Here is an 18,299-nt window from a genome sequence, read left to right as displayed (position 1 = left end):
AGAAAAACTGATAATTTTTCGCGAGTTGCCTCTGACATTCAATGCATATAGTGTAGACAAACTTTCTTGTGCATGCGAACATTCCTCGTTTTACAGTATCATGTTGCAGAGAAGCTTGAAGGGTTTAAATGGCGTACATTTAATTTCTTACATGTACTGTATTTTCCAATAATGCACATTGCATTGACATTAAGTCTTTGCGGGAAGACATCTGAAACATCGTAAATCTATCAGTGTAAAGCTTTGTCAGTGATCAGTCATTGTGTTCCAAGAATGTTTTGTGTTTAAATGCTATGTTCATTATATCTTTACAAATATTATATACAACAAATGTAGGCCCTACATATTCTGCAAAGAAGAGGAAATAACAAATCAGTAGGATTTGAGCAAAATGAGCCAGAATTTGGACAGTTATGATTACAACAAAGTATTTGAATGTTCATTAATATAGGCCTATACATACATTGTATGTATACACTACATACACATCTTCCTGAAAACATCGTATTCTATTTGCATTTTGAGAGTCTTCTTGGATATGACATGCTTTGCTTGCATGATAAACAGTTATGTGCATTTTTACATAAAGTGTCAGTAATGTAATTTTCTGCAACTCTTAATATGCCTCAGTTAAAGATGTAGGTCCTATAGGCCCACACTCCATATAAGTACCAAGAATATTTTTGATGCCATGGTTCTTTTGAGTTGCTTTATAAGATACTGTAATGTGTTAGATTACTGTGAATATTCTAAGTGATAGGATGATAATTAGCCAGATTTTGCTCAAGCTCTTGTCTTTAATGATTGCTGTATTCTTCAAAACTATGTATTTCTTCATCAAGATAGTTTTCCTGTTTAGCACCCAGTAGAGTCAGTCACACATTGCATCTTACACTGTACAGAATTTAGAATTGTATTTACATTGTAAATCAAGCAGATAGGGTAAAAAATTGCACATTATGACAGTGCGTCAGATGATTCAAACATCCCCCGTCATGTGGAGAGGATTGTTTGGATAATGACAGTTTGATGGTGGTATTTCCTTTCAATCAATAATCCATCCAACATGTGTGCTTCCATCCCATCTTTCATTGTGTGCATCACCATGATAATCAGAATTTACCCAGAGGAGAGGAAATTTTTGTTCCCTGTAGCGATAAAACTTTGTGTAGGCCTACAAGTGTACTCTGTGAGACTTGTATTCTATTCAGCTACATGTAGACGTGAATTTGGGGAAAAACTAGTCGGCTTTCTGCCATTACGTGTACACGTCCAGCTGTATCTGCAATCGTCAGACTAAAAGGCAAAATATATTCTACTTTTCGTTTAACTATGATGTACAATGTATGCAGTATATTTGTATTGTACGTGTTTTAATGACATATCAGTAAGACTCTGCTTGTTTACAAATATGCTTTGTACAATTCACACAAGACTACCTACAAGCCTCCAACTGAAATTCACAAAAAAGGAAAAAAAGAGGAAAGGCTATATCTGTATGTGTACATGTACAATAATGTACACTTTGTAATACAGTACCTTCACATCTCATTGTACGTATGATAAAATTGCACATATTGTAGGATGGACATAAATGTACAGTATTTGTGTAACAATGTACGGTACTGTATTGATAGTTATCAATGTATAGTGATTTTAAAAAATTTAATGAGTTTCAGTCAATGCTGTAACATCTCTTATTAACAGATTTTAACTACTAGTACTAGTACAACTTGTGCTTCTGTACACTGTACATTGTACAACTGTATGTATCCAATCTATGTTGTACACTTTGACGATGTGTACTTATCCGAAACTTACACACTCTGGCTTTTATCTGGCGTTTTCATTTGCATTGCTATTGTTGCACGTGTAACATGTTTCCCAGTCAATACAGTATGTAGTTCTCTCTTTTTCTGACTGTCATTGGATTAAATAAGATACTACACTGTACATGTATGTGTACATGTACACATCGTGTACTTGTTTTGGAATAACTGTCTTAAGATACAGTTGTACTCTATGAAGGTACACGTGTACAATGTACAGCTATGCATGTATTATGACACTGTATCCTTAGCACATGAAATTTTTAGGTAAGTATGATATGATTTAATAGTTGTTGAATGTGGCTGTATTTTAAAAAAGCAAACTATGGCAAAATTATTATTTTTTTTTATGTGACACATTCAAATTTGGACACTTCATCATCACATTGATAAACACAGATGCTTATTCATCACATTCACATTTATCTTTGACTACATTGTATGTATGTGACGTCTCTACAGTATCATGAATGATGTTTTTGGTTGTTTTTGTCTTTCTGCCGTTTCTCAGCCCAAACCCACCAAAGGCAAAATGCGGATTCACTGTCTAGAAAATGTGGACAAGGCACTGCAATTTCTCAAGGAGAAGCGAGTACATTTAGAGAACATGGGATCACATGACATCGTAGATAGCAATCACAGATTGACCCTCGGTCTCATCTGGACCATCATCCTTAGATTCCAGGTAAGTTCCCATCGGAATACTGTATACGCTGTTATTTTAGTGTACAGATATTTTCACGAATGACAAGGTCATAGACATTTTCGCGAGATGTTGTTTGCGCGAATCAACAGCGATGCTTACGTTAATGTTCTATTAACAAAGCACATGCAGACAATTTGGCATGTTGTTAAATTCGCGATCCAACTATGATTCGCGAAATTCATGAAAATTAAACCCTCGCTAAAATAACGGCTTATGCAGTAATCTTTATTCATTAAATGTAATATTTGGGGTTTTTTATCATTTCTATTCAATCTCATATTGGGTGCTTTCTATTAAAATGATGTAAATTATGGATTAGGCAGGGATTGATTTCCCTTCTTGAAACAGAATAGCATTTTTAGTCGATGGAAGAATATTTTGAACAAAATGGCGTCAATTCTTGTGTATGTAATGAAATTGCTACCATACACACAATTGGCATTTTGTATAGCAAATTATGGATTGGGCAGGGATTGATTTCCCTTCTTGAAACTGAATAGCATTTTTAGTCAATGGAAAAATATTTTGAACAAAATGGCATCAATTTTTGTGTACAAAATGTAATTAAATTGCTACCATACACACAATTGGCATTTCGTATAGCAGTCATACAAAGTGTATATATCCAAAATACATAGCAAAATGCTATGCAATAAGAAGAAAATTATTCTTTGTTTGAATAGGGCAATACACTCTGATTTTTTTTTTGATGATGTCATTTGACCATTCTGGTTCAGTTTCCATTTCTCGGTGAAGTGCAAGATTCCTCTCAGTGCAATTTCAGAGTTAGGTTTTCAATATATAGGTTTGATCCCAACAGACATTAAACTCTTCTCACATATAGCTGAATGGGCATTTGGACTACACTTGAAGGCCTCCATACTTGTGACATGCAAACTTCAGTGTATAACTAATGTGTACAATGTATACCCATATATACATTGCATGCCAAAAATAAACAGCTGAGGTACCAATGTCTCCCTTAATTTTGCAGGAGTCACTCTAAAAAATGAAATCTCTCTTCACTTTAGATTTGACAACTGAATATCAATGCCTCCCTGATAATAGGGGATTATTGAAAAAGTGGAAATTTTCACGCGTGTAATTTTTTCGTGCTCGGCCGGGTAAGATTAATCCATTGTCACAAAATTACAGCAAATAGTAGTATTGATATTAGGTATATTGCTGCATGGGGGGGGGGGGGGGGGGGGGGGGGTAATGCTGTTGCATTGTTGATCATGATGTGTTGCCAGAGGCATTAGTTATGTCATGTAGTAGAGTCATCACTTTTGTGATTGTCTGTATAGAGGGAAGAATATATCACGTAACATCAGCCATACCTGTCTGGCGATGGTTACAGCTGCCGAACATGACCTTTTCTGCAGACGGTTCCAATGGGAGCCATATTCACAGCAAGGAATGCTCATCCTGCATTACCACACAGAGGGGAAAAGGGGATCGCTCCCACATAACGATCTTCCCTGTGTGCCCATGGATCGGGCAGGCATAACGCATCATTCATGTCCCGCTGAATGAAATAGTGGCCGGAGCGTGACGCACTGGATTGCATTTACAGATTCCGTCACTGTCTGCCCCCTTGTGATAATTTAGGCTAATCAGGATGTTGGCAGGTATTTGGGGCTGGAACTGCTCCAAACTGTGTTACCTGATATAGAACAGGGTGTGTATAGTGTGCTCAAAAAAGTGTGCAAAAAATTGCACTAAATTTTGTACTGCAGAATTCCTCCCCCCCCCCCCAACAACAATTTTCCTCTATGATAATATTGACTAGAGACTTGATATGATGTGGCAAAAAAAGAAAAGAAAATGGTATCAGCTCTAGGGAAGAAAATTCACTAATGTTGACTCTATCAGTCAGACCTGGGTCAGAATAATTGAAGTAGTTTAAGTAGGTATTTGTTGAAAACCATGGACATGAAAGGGTTGCCTTCTCATGGTCTTCTGCAAATGAAGTTGCATGCATTCTGTAGGCAGGATGTACATTGTATCATACTCCTGGTCAGAATGCAATTTTAACTGAACTCCACATTAGTTAGGGCGCATCACAAAGTGGCTGCAAGCCAAGGGCGACTACTGTCGCTGAAGCCTGTCATTGACTCGCAGCTAATTAGAATCACACATTTGGAGCACGCTCATGCTCACTGCGTACAACTCCTCTGCCACCGCCACAAGAAGATGCTCTGTCAACCAAGCTTGGGCAGATATGGCACAGTGACGCCACAGACGGAACTCTTTCCATGCCGCGGAGAGGACGTGTGTGTGTCCCCCAATCAACCCAGCCACTCCTGGGTTGGGCATCAGAGCCATCAGCCATATTATTCAGGCTGATGTGCACTGTAGAGACTTGCGAACTGATGTAGGACGAAGGCCACCAGCCATGTTCTTTGCCTAAGCTCAGACATGGCTTGCATGCAAAATTGATAATGGGGTTATTCTAAACCCCACCCCCCTCCACACTAATAGCATCATACACACACACACACACACACGCTTCGTGCAGCATCATATTTCCCATAGAGCTCACAATGTGTGTGCACTCAAGTTTTGCAAAGGTAGAAACACACCCAGAGGTATTAAATCAGTATGATGATAAAAGGGTAGGGCACATATCATTATGATAAAAAGGACACTTTCTTTTTTTATAGGGGAGGGGTAACAAAGGTCTCCCACTAAGTTTTGGACAGATAATGTGAGCTATATTTACTGTATATCGTGTGTATGTGTAAATACTGATGCAAATTTCATGGTAGCTGTTAGAAGATGTACAATACATTGTATGTCATAGGAGGAACAAAACACAATTTCAAAACTACAAAGTCTGCTTGTTGGCCAAGCAGCTATTTTACTCATATTGCAAATGATTGTGTAATGTACCCTGACGATTAACTTACTGTATTTACTACAATTGTACAAACATCATGCCCTTGTCCTTACAAGCAGATTTTTTTTTTTGGTACTACATGTAGAAGCAGAAAATAATGTGTAATAATTTTTAGAGTACAAGTACATTTAGCTCTTTTCTGTAGGCGGCCCCTAATAGAGTGAGTGGAATTTGATAGAATCTTTTTCATGTGGGTTGAAATCCCTGCCTCCACATTTCAGGACAGGCAGTGGAAGAATGCAATGAGAGGGTGCAGTGCCCGGCTCTTGTCATCGTACACATCCCCACCCTTCCCAGGTATGAGCCCTTGCTTTCATTTCTGAATGCCTGGATCGATGGTGCATTTTTTCTTGTACCAAATCACCACTCGACAGCACAATCTGCCAGCCCCCCAATTGAAAGTGCGTTCACACGCTGAGGGACCATTTGGCACACGGGTCCATTAACGGGTTGGTTACTGACTGCAAAGAGCGAAGAGAAGTGTGGGCGTAGGGAAGTGGGAGGAAGAGAATGATGAGGTAATATGGGACAAGGTGGGGGTTGGTAGTTGCCCAAGAACGTGCTGTTGCCGGAGGGTTCGCCTCACAGTCCCCAGGCCCAGAGGAAATGCGCATTACTGCTTGGGCAAACACCACAAAACTTGATTGCAGTCTCTCTCGAATATATATCTTGAAGCAGGCCAGTCTGCAGACTTGTTTATCCCTTGATTAAGATTTCCTGCCATTCAGCATCCTATTTGTATGGAGCAATATATGCAGAACAAGAGACAAAAGGACACCCTTCCCCCTCAACAACAGCACCAACAACAAAAATGTCACAGCTATTGTAAATATTGCCGTGAATTTATGACTGCTGATGGACGTGTTATTTCTAAGCATACACGTGTTATTTCTAAGCATACACGGCACAAATTTGCTACCGGGAGAATAATGTTCCCAGCAGGTTTTCACTACAGGTCTGTAGATGTAGATCAAGGAAGACAAATTATTTTGACTGAGATTTGTTATTGCTCTGTATTTTAGATGATAAGATTAAAATTTGAACATTTATTATTCATGTAGTAGCATGAAAATTTTTTTTCTTTATTTCATCAGGGATTGGGCATCGATGTACATCTGTATGTAAGTAGGTGTACTAAAAGAGCCCATCAGCAGCTATTTGTTTGCAAATTATTGTACTAGTCAATATTTTGTTTCTTATCTAATAGCAAAAGAAAATGAAAAGTTACTGATCATATCTAATTAACATTTAGCTGATATTATGCTGTTGTGATGCCTCTGGCATTCATTGCATTGTGATAGATTCTCTTTAAAAGATGAATGTTACAGGAAAAAACATAAGCAGAGCATGAGTATTACCTATGAAGGTAACTTCATCTCTAGTTTTTGCTGGCAGGCGATCTTGTTGGCTCTTTTACTAATTGTACAGGTTACATATTCTCAAGGTACTTTGTCCCAGTCAAACAGAAGTTTACATTTTCCACTGTAACAGTTTACGCCATGATGTTGGACTTTTTTATTTGAAACCATGAAGTTTGAGTTAATCCCTGGTATCATCCATGAGTGCTGTAATACCAAAACAACAGAATGTGTAAAATATCATTGACCAGGGGGTTCAACATCATAATTGAGATTAATTGCTTCTTGGGAAGACGCAGGTGTACCCATTTGCCAATCATTAAAGCCTGCCAACACCCTCACACAATGCTGCGCGTCCCAGTGTCAAACTAGCAAAGTTCCCAGGTCTTTTTTTAGCAACCTCCTCTATGGGAAAGTTGTTGGTTGAAGCAGGCAAAACCCTTCATAGACGTGTACTGCCCATTTCTGCCCATTTCTTTTGACTGAGAGATGTGGTTCAGGCCGGGCCTGTTAGCATGATTATGCCACCCTACCGCAATAATACCAATGGAATGGTTCACTTCATCCGCCTCGTGAGTATTAACATTTCCGAGCTTTAAAAGACTAGCAGATTTATGTCCATCAGTGGTGAAGAAAGTTGCGTAGAATCCAGAAGTTTCCTTTAGTGTCCAAAATCTTGTATACACAAATGAAGTTCTCGTATTTGATGCTAATCAAATGTTTTTCCCATTCTAGAGGTATGGCAGTTGATAAGGATATTGTTGCCTGTGGAAGCATTAAATGCATCCAACAACAACAACAACAAAGTGTTGTTTGTGTGCAAGAGATACGGTAGGATGGAGGGTTGCATTGTTTTTTCATTGGTCAGTGTTGGTCATTACTGGTGTAGTGCTCATTGCTCATCAGTGATTGCACTTTGTTGCAGTCTGTACATTGGCACCAACACAGTGCTATATATTTGTTTTGATTGACATTTGCCATTGTTATATACCTCCACCGTTAACAATCACAGATTCAAGACATCAGTTTTGAGGATGAAGACAACCAAGAGACGCGATCGGCTAAGGATGCCCTCCTCCTCTGGTGCCAGATGAAGACGGCCGGCTATTCCAACGTCAACATTCGCAACTTCACCACCAGCTGGCGCGACGGACTGGCATTCAACGCGCTGATCCACAAGCACCGGCCAGACCTCATCGACTACAACAAACTGACCAAAGTCCAGCCAGTGCAGAACCTCAACAATGCCTTCAACGTCGCTGAGCAGAAGCTGGGGCTGGCCAAGCTGCTGGACCCCGAAGGTGAGTGATATGATTTGAAAAAAGGAAAAAATGAGTGATGCTTGCATTTGAGGAGTTATTTCCCTTTCCCCACTCCTTTCACTAATCCCTTGCAAATATTGCTGGAAAATAGTCTTTCTCTATAGGTGTACATTACCTCATACAGCATAGATGAATCCGACTTCAGAGCACTGTAACTTATAGTTGCCATAACTGGGGGGGGGGGGGGGGGGGGGGAGGCTTCCAAAGAAGAACAAAAGCACTTTCAATGGGTTATGCAATGAGCCAGATGTGTTGCTATGTCAGTGCATAGATTATCTTTTGTTAAGCTTACTTGAAGCCCCCAGTTAGAAATTACCATAAAAAGCAGTACCCAAACAAATTGGTCTATTTCTCATACAGCCCATTTTACATTTCTTTTTTTTAAATTTTCATCTTGTTGGGGAGAAAATGAGATTACCATTTCTAAGGTTCTGTGAAATGCACATATGAATAGCCCAGAAGTGATTTGTGTAATCATCTGTGAATTACACTTAAGAGCTCGATTGATCATGCATTCTCTTTGCCATCTTTGTGTGCACAGCAATGGTATTTTAGTGCATCATTGAAACAAATTCACATTCAAAAACAGTGGGCATATATATCTTTTCATGGGGGAGGGGGGGTTAGAGGTACAAGAGAAAGCTTAAATTCTTGTTGAATGGTACATTTTCTAAATTGAAACAGAATTTGAATGAAAAATAATGATGGAACCAAAATGTAAGAGCTTTCACTCAGAACATGAAAATGTCTTGACAGTCACACTACAGAGAACATCTACAGTTGTTGAAACCACTGCCGATTTAATGCACTGGTTTTCAATATATCATTGGGGCTGATATCATGTACAACATGCAAGAGTTTTGTATCATTCTTTGTGTCACATATTAGATGTGGTTCTGCATCAGCATAGTATTTGTTGTTTGGGTTTGATTAAATTCGCAAGCTCCAGCTCAAGTTCATTGGCAAAACTCTGTAGCATCGTCACAAAAAATTCATCACTTCAACACATCACTTTCCAACTTTTAGACGTGTCATATATACTATGATAGCACCAACACATTGTGTGTGGAGAGCGAAGAATAAAATTGAATGATATGCAAACGAGTTGCTGTTGCAATCTTGGTGTAATATTTGGTTGCCCAGAAGGATTTAACTCTTGATTGATTGACGGAAATATTTTCTTGCAAATGTATGATGACAATAACAAAACCGGAAAAATATCACAATTAAAAAATAGGGAAGTGCTTCTTGAAACATAATTTGTTCAAAAATTCCAGGATGTCTCAATTTTGGTTACGCTTCAAAATATCTATACTTTTTTTCTCATTGTTTCTTTTTCCCCCTACTCAGTTTGGTCGGCAATTCTGTAAACCTCTTTTTCCATTTCGTAAATCTCATCTCCTGATGAATATGTTGTGTCCCGCATTCCGGCACCCTTTCCACCGACAGACGCAAACATTGCATCTTGGTGAGAGAGAGCCCCCAAAATCTACCGTGACAGGGCAATTCCTTTCCCGCGTTCTAATTTGTTCGCATCTGCAGAGCAGACCCACGCTATTTGCTGCGCCTTGAAATTAAAGGGCCAACCTTTTATGAGACACTACTGAACGATTCGTTAAGAGGAGGAACATTCATGGGAAGAAATGAATCAATAATTATTAAAAAAATAACATGACTTCTTTGCTTTAGCAAATTCAGTTTGATGAAGGTCTATTTTTTTTTCCAAATTGCTCTTGCTCATTTCAGTTGCATCTTCATGTCATATAAACATGAAAGAGTACAATTGTGTCAGCATGATCTTAAGTTCTTGCATCTTATCCTTTCATATGGCAGTATTCAAATTGATAGTTCAAAAAGTCCAGTTGTATGGGTCCTGTCATTTCAATTTTTTTAAAGGATCATATGTTGACGTAAAGAGCAGCAGCTGCCTTTAAAAGTATCATTATGTGTCAGCATGCATGGAAGCTGTGAAAATCTCCCCTCTCCTGCATCCGTCCTGACGTCACAGCATGCGCTGCATCAGGCTCAATATAGGACTTTCCTATCAAAAGTGGGGGAGGCGGATGGGGGTACGGCACGCTTGTGACCTATTCCTGGCCTGCACTTTCCTGTGTGGCAGTGCTTCAATCGGCCGGTCCTTGGGGGTAGCATCCTCGCGCATTGTTCGCACATGCTTGTTTGGAAATGAGAATGCTGCTTTTCGTATCAACAACGTTCGCCCAAGAGAAACCCGTCTTGAGATTTCAATGCAAATAACGGTCACGTTACAGTGGTGAAGTAAAATGTTTTTGACAAGAACAAGCATCACATGAAGTAGAAACATTAAAAGAAAAAAAAAAGATGCAAGGAGAGGGAGAACAACCAAAGTCTTTCATGAAGTATCAATAAAGGGTGAGATGCTTTGAGGGTTCCAACTTGACACTACATCATGTGGTATAGACAGAGCATGGGTATTTGCAAGTGATTTTGCAGAGCAAGAAAGAGCTGGCCAGAAAGGTCAAAGGTAATAAATCTAGGTGTTAGTGAATTTTTGCAAATTTCATTTCATGTGTTGACTCTCCTACCTTAAATTCAGTCCCAGTATTACAAAGAAACACACAAGGCAAGATGTTTCTTGGTTTGTGTAGGTTTTCATTCACAAGAAGCTCTTGTCACATGTACAATGCAATTTAGAAGTGGGGCATGAATCAGTGCAATTTTGCTAATTATTTCCCTTCTCCAAAATTTCTGAGCATACACACTTTATACATAGGGTCCATGATACCCCTTATGATAGAGGTACCTTGAAAAGAAATATGAATCTTTCTGTTAAAAGTGATGGGGGCTGATAGACTAATTGCATGTAAGGGAGTTGTGCAGCACATAATATAACGCGTGCGTGCATGCCACGTTGGTTGCCGTCATATAGTGTACATGCAGGGCGTGTTTGTGCAGTCGGGGAAGGTGTTTGCATATCAAATGAGGGATGGTATTTACATGATCCAGATGCATGGATCACTCCTTAACAGACCAAAGAGAAGAGTTTAGGGAGGGGCACCCTGTGTTTGTCTGCTACAAGATATCCTTGCATTTTAAAAGGTAGCGACCACAAAACCCTGTTTATACCATGTTTACAATAAGGATTATTGAGATTATATACATTGTATGCATAGTCAAAGTTCAAAAGCACATACCAGGTATTCATCATGCTGTACATTCAAAGTTGTGTGATTATACTTTGATAGCATTTACCTGATGAGCAAATACCAGGAGCAAATACCGGAAGCAAACACAGGTTAATTTTCATTTTTATGAAGGCTATGTTATGATACAGCCATTCTTGCTCAGTGTTTAATCTGAATGTTGATAATAGTCTGAAAAGATAACAGTGATACTGTGCCAGTACAGATATTGATGAGAAACTTTGGTCAAGGATATTTCGAAAGACCAGGTAAATAGTAACTGGTAAAACATACAAGTTAACGTAGTCAGATTAAAGTACAGATATTTTGGCTGTATTATCATCTTATTAGCCATGCAGTATGCAGCTTTTCAGTTCATTCAGTGCTTTTGAGGAGCAAATCACATAATCAAAATTGCATTCATAGAATATGCAAAATCTGACACCGTGCCTATGAGCATTGAAATATACTTTAAAAATACACCTCAACCCCCTCACCACCGCCGCCGCCCCCCCCCCCCCCCCCCCCCAATATGACAAGGTTAGGATTCTATCAAATGTCTTGCCTAGTTGATTAGGACTAGTCTTCCTTTTCAGCAGCTCATATCTTTGTCACTAATTGGTCCCCTGCCAGGCGAGATGAAACTCAGGCATGTGGGATGTAAATTGCAAGACTCTATCTGAAAACAAAACTTGACCTGGTCAGTCTCACGGGACTTCCAGACCACCACATACACTTCCCCTTGACTGCGTCCACCTGCCAAGCTGCAGTATCACTCACAAATTTGACATGGTACAGTTAGCTGCCAGTAATAGATTTTGATCCGACAGAACCAAGATACCTCCTCATAATCTTGTTGACAGCAAGATGAATCTACAGCCATCTAACTATGGGCAAAAGAGCTATACTTCAGCCAGTTCCTACAACAATTAGACAAATGACTATGTCCAGTGGGTAAAGAAGGAACAAAAAAGACAAAAAAAAAAAAAAAGAAAGAAAGAAGAATGCTGCTCAGTCATCACAGAATCTTGGTCTTCCTGGTTAAATGTAAAAACAATTCAAAATTAGTAAGTTTTGTATAAACTTTACCAATGAACTGTACAAAAAGTGATATTGTACTTGAACATTCATCTGTTTATATGTAGAACTTGTGACTTCTATAACCCAATCATATGTGTACAATTGTTTTCATTCATGATGATCACTTTCTTGAAACAACATCAGGTAGTTAGAGATGTATACCCACCCACACTGCTTAAAAGCTAGCCTAATTTTTTTTTTTCTCTCTTTTTTTTTTTTTTGGTCATTCATAACCTCTAGTTATACTAGAGCAAAAATCCCATGTAATTATTTAGTATTTAAATGTTATACAGTGGATATAGCTGCCTGGGAAGCATCAGTATTTCGTACACTATACAGCGTGTCCCAGAAAAAATGAAACCGAGTTCCATTGCAATTCTCTGCGATCATAATCATATATTTGCTTTATGAGATGTACATGGATTGAAAGCTACACTTCTCTTCTTTCATTTGATACACAACACGTTGTTCATAATTCATGCATGACTGAGTTAGAACAATAGACAGTGATGCTACTAAATTTTCATTTGCACGAGCAAATGGCGACTTTGAATGCAGCAATCTTTTGCAAAAAATGAAATCATACACTGTAGCTTTAATATCCATTCTTTTTCCTTTCATATGATATCCCATGAGTAAAAAATGATCAACGCCTGCTCGAGAAAACTTAATTTGAAAATATCCTTACATTTTACCCAAGTAGATAGATAGTAAAAAAAGGAGCAGTTAGCTTTCCCGACGCCTGCCCGACTTGGCAGATAACAATAGCCTTCATGCTTCAATGAATATACACAAACATGAAGGGAGGGGGTAAAAGGGAATGTTACAAACGACTCGGTTGTGAATAGGGTCGTAAATTAGCACGTAATCATGAGTTTGCCTGACCATGCAGCTAACTACAGAGCAAAGGGTCTTCATCAGCGGAATATTTGGGAAGGTGGGGTGGGAGTAACGGACCTAAAAAAACCTTCCCAGCCCCCCCCCCCTCAAAAAAGACGACTTTCTGCCCTGCACTTGCACGTACTTTTAAATGTTAGAAGCGCAAGTTCAGTGACAAATAAAGTGATGTACCCTCTCTTTCTGCTTCACCTCCCCCTTCAAAAACTTCAAAACCCTGTCAGTGATGAAGGACTAACCACGCGTGAGGGAAATGTAGAGAGGAATAAAAACAGTGAAATAAGTTTGAGGTATTAAATCATCAAAATGTGGATCAGTGATGTAATGTTGATTTCAAGTAGCCATTGGACTGCATGCAGCCTGGGAATACTCACGATAGTAGTCTTCAATTATTGGTTACGTCTCATAGCTTTATTTAATATTCTAAATAAATGACAACAAAGGCCTGTCCGTCTCATACAGCATTCTCTGTAAATACCCTCCCCCCCCCCCCCCCTCCCCCGAACAACATTCACTGTAGCACTGCAGTTGTTTTGTGTGAATTCAATGGTTCAGATGAGCCCATTGTCTAATGCTAAGTCGGGAGAGCTGAATGCTTTTCTTCGACTATCCATAGAATTGGTAGAAATGAAGCATGCTTTCATACAAATTTTTCTCAAGCATGGGTTATTCATATTTGACGAGTAAGGTCTCATATGAAAGAAGAAAATATAAATATTTGGGTTATGAACTTTGCTTTTCGAAAACTTAACGTTAAAAGTCTGAAAAATTAACTTAAAGTCACCATTTGCGCATGAAAATGATAATTTGGTAGCACCACTTTTCATTGTTCTAACTCAGTCATGCATGAACAATGAATATTAAGTTGTACATCAAATGAAAGAAGAAAAGTTTATCTTTCCATTGATGTATATCTCATAAAGAAAATGTATGATTTCAATAATAGAAAGTTGCATGGAAACCCGGTTTTGTTTTTTCTGGGACACGCTGTATACTATAATGTGTACACATGGAATTTCTGCCAAAACAATAGTTGCAGTTCTGTATTTTTCTATTCCTTTTTTAAGTATTAGGGCCTATCTTTTAAGGAGATCTTCAACATTTACACCATCAACTGTGTAGGGCCTAATTACTATCATGGTGATAAAATCTTTGTTCTGTAGATGTTACCGTGGACCATCCCGATGAGAAGTCCATCATCACCTATGTGGTCACCTACTACCACTACTTCTCCAAGATGAAGGCCGAGACGGTGTCGGGCAAGCGCATCGGCAAGGTCATCAGCGGCGCTATCGACAACGACAAGCTCATCACCGAGTACGACAAGGTCACGTCCGACCTCCTGCGCTGGATCAAGCAGACCATCGAGATCCTGAACGACCGGGAGTTTGCCAACTCGCTGCAAGGCGTGCAGCAGCAGCTGCTGGCCTTCAACACCTACAGAACAGTGGAGAAACCCCCCAAGTGAGTTCTAGAGCACCCTCTGCTTGCTGCTCTGCATATATCCCTTTAAATGATAAATTTTCAAGTTGGGATAACCTCTTGTGAGCTTTGAGTGCCGATTGGCACAGAAAACCCCACAGCGTTGTAAACACCGTGCTGTGGATCACAAGATGATGGAACTGAAAAGAGCAACATATATTCTTTTAAATGTATATGAGCACGTAAGCTCTGTCAAACTCTTCGAGGTGGATGCACCAAAGACATTTTTCCAGAAGAGGATGAAATTTTTGCCTGCCAAAAGACGTTTAAAGTCGAACAGTTCATGAGTTTTGAGAAATTTGTATGTCATTTAGGAGACATGAAAGTATTGTCTGAACAGAGGAGAAAATTTTTTGTGGCACAGATTGCAGTAAGTAATACTAAGATAAAAGGGTACTTTCTGCGCAAAACCAAGTTGGTGATATGACGTTGCTGTTTTATTTTGTCAAATTATATTACGTCAGTTAAAATCCCCTTTTCCTGAGGAATTGACAAGGGCTCCATGTCGCGATAGGAAAACTTGGCCAGGAGGATGAGTGTGTGCAACATGATTATGTCATTTGATATGAATGACTCCCAGGCGATGACAGAATGGCATTACAGTCACCTTTAATAGCCCAAGGATGGCACACTGTCAAAGAAACAGGCTTCTTCTCCTTCAAGTCTCAAGTGAATGAAGGGGGTCCCTTCCCACCATGTTCTATTCCTCAAAGACCATGTCATCAGGCCTTTTGTAACACAGGATGTAACCTTTAAAATAAAAGATCACTCCAGCAAAGAAGAGGTAGAAGCAGAAGAAGAATGACCTTCTCTTCACCTCCTGCGCTTTTTATAGCAGCACCACCGCCACCGTTGCCCCTGATTACGTGGCCACGTGCCCAAGCTGATTCAGACTCACTGTCTGCATCGCTCCGTCATTTCCGAGCTTATGTGCTCTCTTGTGGCAGCTTCGGGACGAATGCAGATGCCGGGGGTCTGGCAGAGTTTCAAAGTCAAATCCCTGGGTCCAGCACCATCTTTTTCCTAGAAAGCCTAGTTTTTTTGTAGACTTAAAATGAGGGAAAGAAAGTCTGCAGAAGCAAGAGATGCTAAATATGTTTTTTCTCCTGTTTTTTACAAATTAAAGAGATGTGTGCTATAAAAGTACATTCTGCAGCTCAAAGGGAAACTTTAGCTTAAGAATCCCTTTACTTAATTAGTAGAGATTGATCAAAGTGGCTGAAGTGTTACCAGTAGGTGCCCAATAGAATCGGGTTACTTTTGTTTATGAAATACTAATTGGCATTTATAAATTGTATGCCAAAGAAATGTTACCTACTTTAGCTCTTCTTTTTTTTTTAGTTCTTATTAATGTTATTTCAATTTTGCTTTTTAGTTCTTATTAATGTTATTTCAATTGCTTTTTAGTTCTTATTGATGTTATTTCAATTGCTGAGGTGATTATTTGCTAATATCAACCTGACCATAGCCAAGTATGTATAGGGTTGTTAACCTAATATTTTATTGCCCATCTAAATATGTAGTTATGGCAACAATTTCAGAGCACATTTGTTATCAATTTTTTTTTTTGTATGTTTGTTTCAATTGGAGCAATTTCATTGACCGTCTCTAGAAAACTGAGATGGAGCAATTCCAGATATTTTGATAGTCTCATTGATCACCTTGTCTCATAATGTGTGTGTATATCGTTGCCATGATGTAAATAGCCCGGTATCCAGGCAATGTCTCCTCATCCCAGAGCGATGAGGAGATTCCGTGGGCATTACTGAGCCTGTGTGACAGGCACAGGTGGGACATGATGTATGTGTTATGGGTAGGATGAGAGGTGGGTGGGGAGGAGATGGAGGTAGGGATGGGGCAGATTGGGAGTGTGGGGGGGGGGGGGGTAAGATGGAGCAGCAGCATCCAGAAATGAGAGAGACTCCCCTTAACACCAGAACCAGTTTATGATGGATGCGGATATGCCACCCCCCATGATCTCTCAGCCGTAACCCAATATGGATGGCTGCCACCACAAATTGAATAAGATCAGTGCCGCATATCGTGCTGGCAGTGCTGGACTGGATGACTCTCCTTGTGTTTTATCTTCGTTTCTTTTTGCATTTGTTGAAATACTTTGGTCATTATGAGATTTTTCTCTTCCCTTTCTTTCAATTAACCCTGCTCATTTATTGGATACACTGTAGAGATTTCCTTCAGACATAGATTTATCTTGATTAAAAACAACAAATGAATATACATCAAATTAGGCTGAATTATGGCAGTGACATGGTAAAAACTGTTTTGGTAGAGACTTGCTGTTTTGCTAGGCAGAGAAGCAAACGGGGGGGGGGGGGGGGGGGGGGGGGAGGGGATAGATTTGATTAATACATCACATCAGATACAAGTATTAAGAGTAAAGCAGGCTGAGGGGAGAGAAGAGCAAACAAATCAGTTATTCTGTGTCAATCAAGATTCAGAAATTTCCATAAACCATATACAGGACCCACCAAAATCCCATCAGTAATGAGTTATTGTAAGTGGCATGATAAAAAAAAAGATAAACACGCATGTAGCTTGTCAACATAGTGTGTTTTCAGACAGAGATTTACTCAATTTACCTGGAACAGTGTCAGTAGGCTTGCAAGTGCATGTCGCATGACTACAACAATTGGAAGACTCATTTCTGTCAGCTAGAATGATAAATGGCATTTAGATATATACAATGCAATTCTACTGCTAGTTTGCTTTTGGTTCCATGTTGTACTTTGGATCCCGATGCGCAAGATGACATAAACTGAAAGCAGTGGATATATGTAAATCACAAACTGAACAAAGAAAATGGGTGCGCATCATTTGATTTGATTTTCTTTTGCCCTCCCTGGACTTTGAACAGTCACAAAATTGTCTCAAATGCAAGAGACTTGTAATTACAATGGCGGGAGACTATAATCTTCTCGACATAAAGCAACCAATAGAATGGCATGCTCCAGTATGTTGCACAATGCAGAGCATGCAACGGCTGCCGGCCATGCCTTGAAATGGCACAAACCGAGCAGGGTACATTACAAAAAAAAAAGAAGAAGAAGAGATTGAAAAAACAGAAAAAAAGACAAGAGTAATCATCCTAGCCAGCATGTTTGTCCCCAGCCTAGACAGAAAACACAGTGCCTCATGAGCGAGGCATGCTCAGCACATCTTGACCAATGTGGTCTGTATTGATCGAGTGATAAAGTAAACCCTTAAGTTGTCTTTTTTTTCCGCATTGTTAATATTTGCTTTCTCTCAATCTCTCTCCCTCTCTTTCACTTTCTGTCTATCTCTTTTCTGTTGTCTTGGATCTCCTCTTCCTTTAACTTAACCTTTTGTCTCTCCGCGTCTCCAACTGTGTCTGTCTGGTGCTGTCTCTGGTTGTAATCCAATATCTTCCACCCACCTCATGTCTCAAATATCTCTCCTCCTCTCTTGTTTGCCACCGACTCCAATTTTATATTTGTCTATCTCAATTTCTCGTCTGCTTTTTTTCCTCTCTTTTTTTTTTCTCTCTCTCTCTGTATGTAACTTTGTCCTTTGTATGTTTCAT

The 18,299-nt window shown here is 39.4% G+C and overlaps 1 protein-coding gene across 1 annotated transcript in view; it reads left to right on the top strand.

Annotated features, from left to right (window-relative positions):
* LOC139719068 (spectrin beta chain, non-erythrocytic 1-like) overlaps positions 1-18,299 on the top strand; it is a 78,244-nt gene that overhangs the window by 18,740 nt on the left and 41,205 nt on the right. Inside the window, exons 4-6 of the mRNA XM_071630513.1 lie at positions 2,341-2,514; positions 7,808-8,096; positions 14,419-14,719. Of these exons, the coding sequence (XP_071486614.1) occupies positions 2,341-2,514; positions 7,808-8,096; positions 14,419-14,719 (764 nt within the window). The remainder of the gene's footprint in view (positions 1-2,340; positions 2,515-7,807; positions 8,097-14,418; positions 14,720-18,299) is intronic.

The sequence above is a fragment of the Diadema antillarum genome, unplaced genomic scaffold, assembly GCF_040938485.1.
Source record: "Diadema antillarum isolate AM-2024a unplaced genomic scaffold, OU_Dant_1.0 scf00000008, whole genome shotgun sequence".
Lineage (NCBI taxonomy): Eukaryota > Metazoa > Echinodermata > Echinoidea > Diadematoida > Diadematidae > Diadema > Diadema antillarum.
This window is presented reverse-complemented; position numbering and strand designations above follow the sequence as displayed.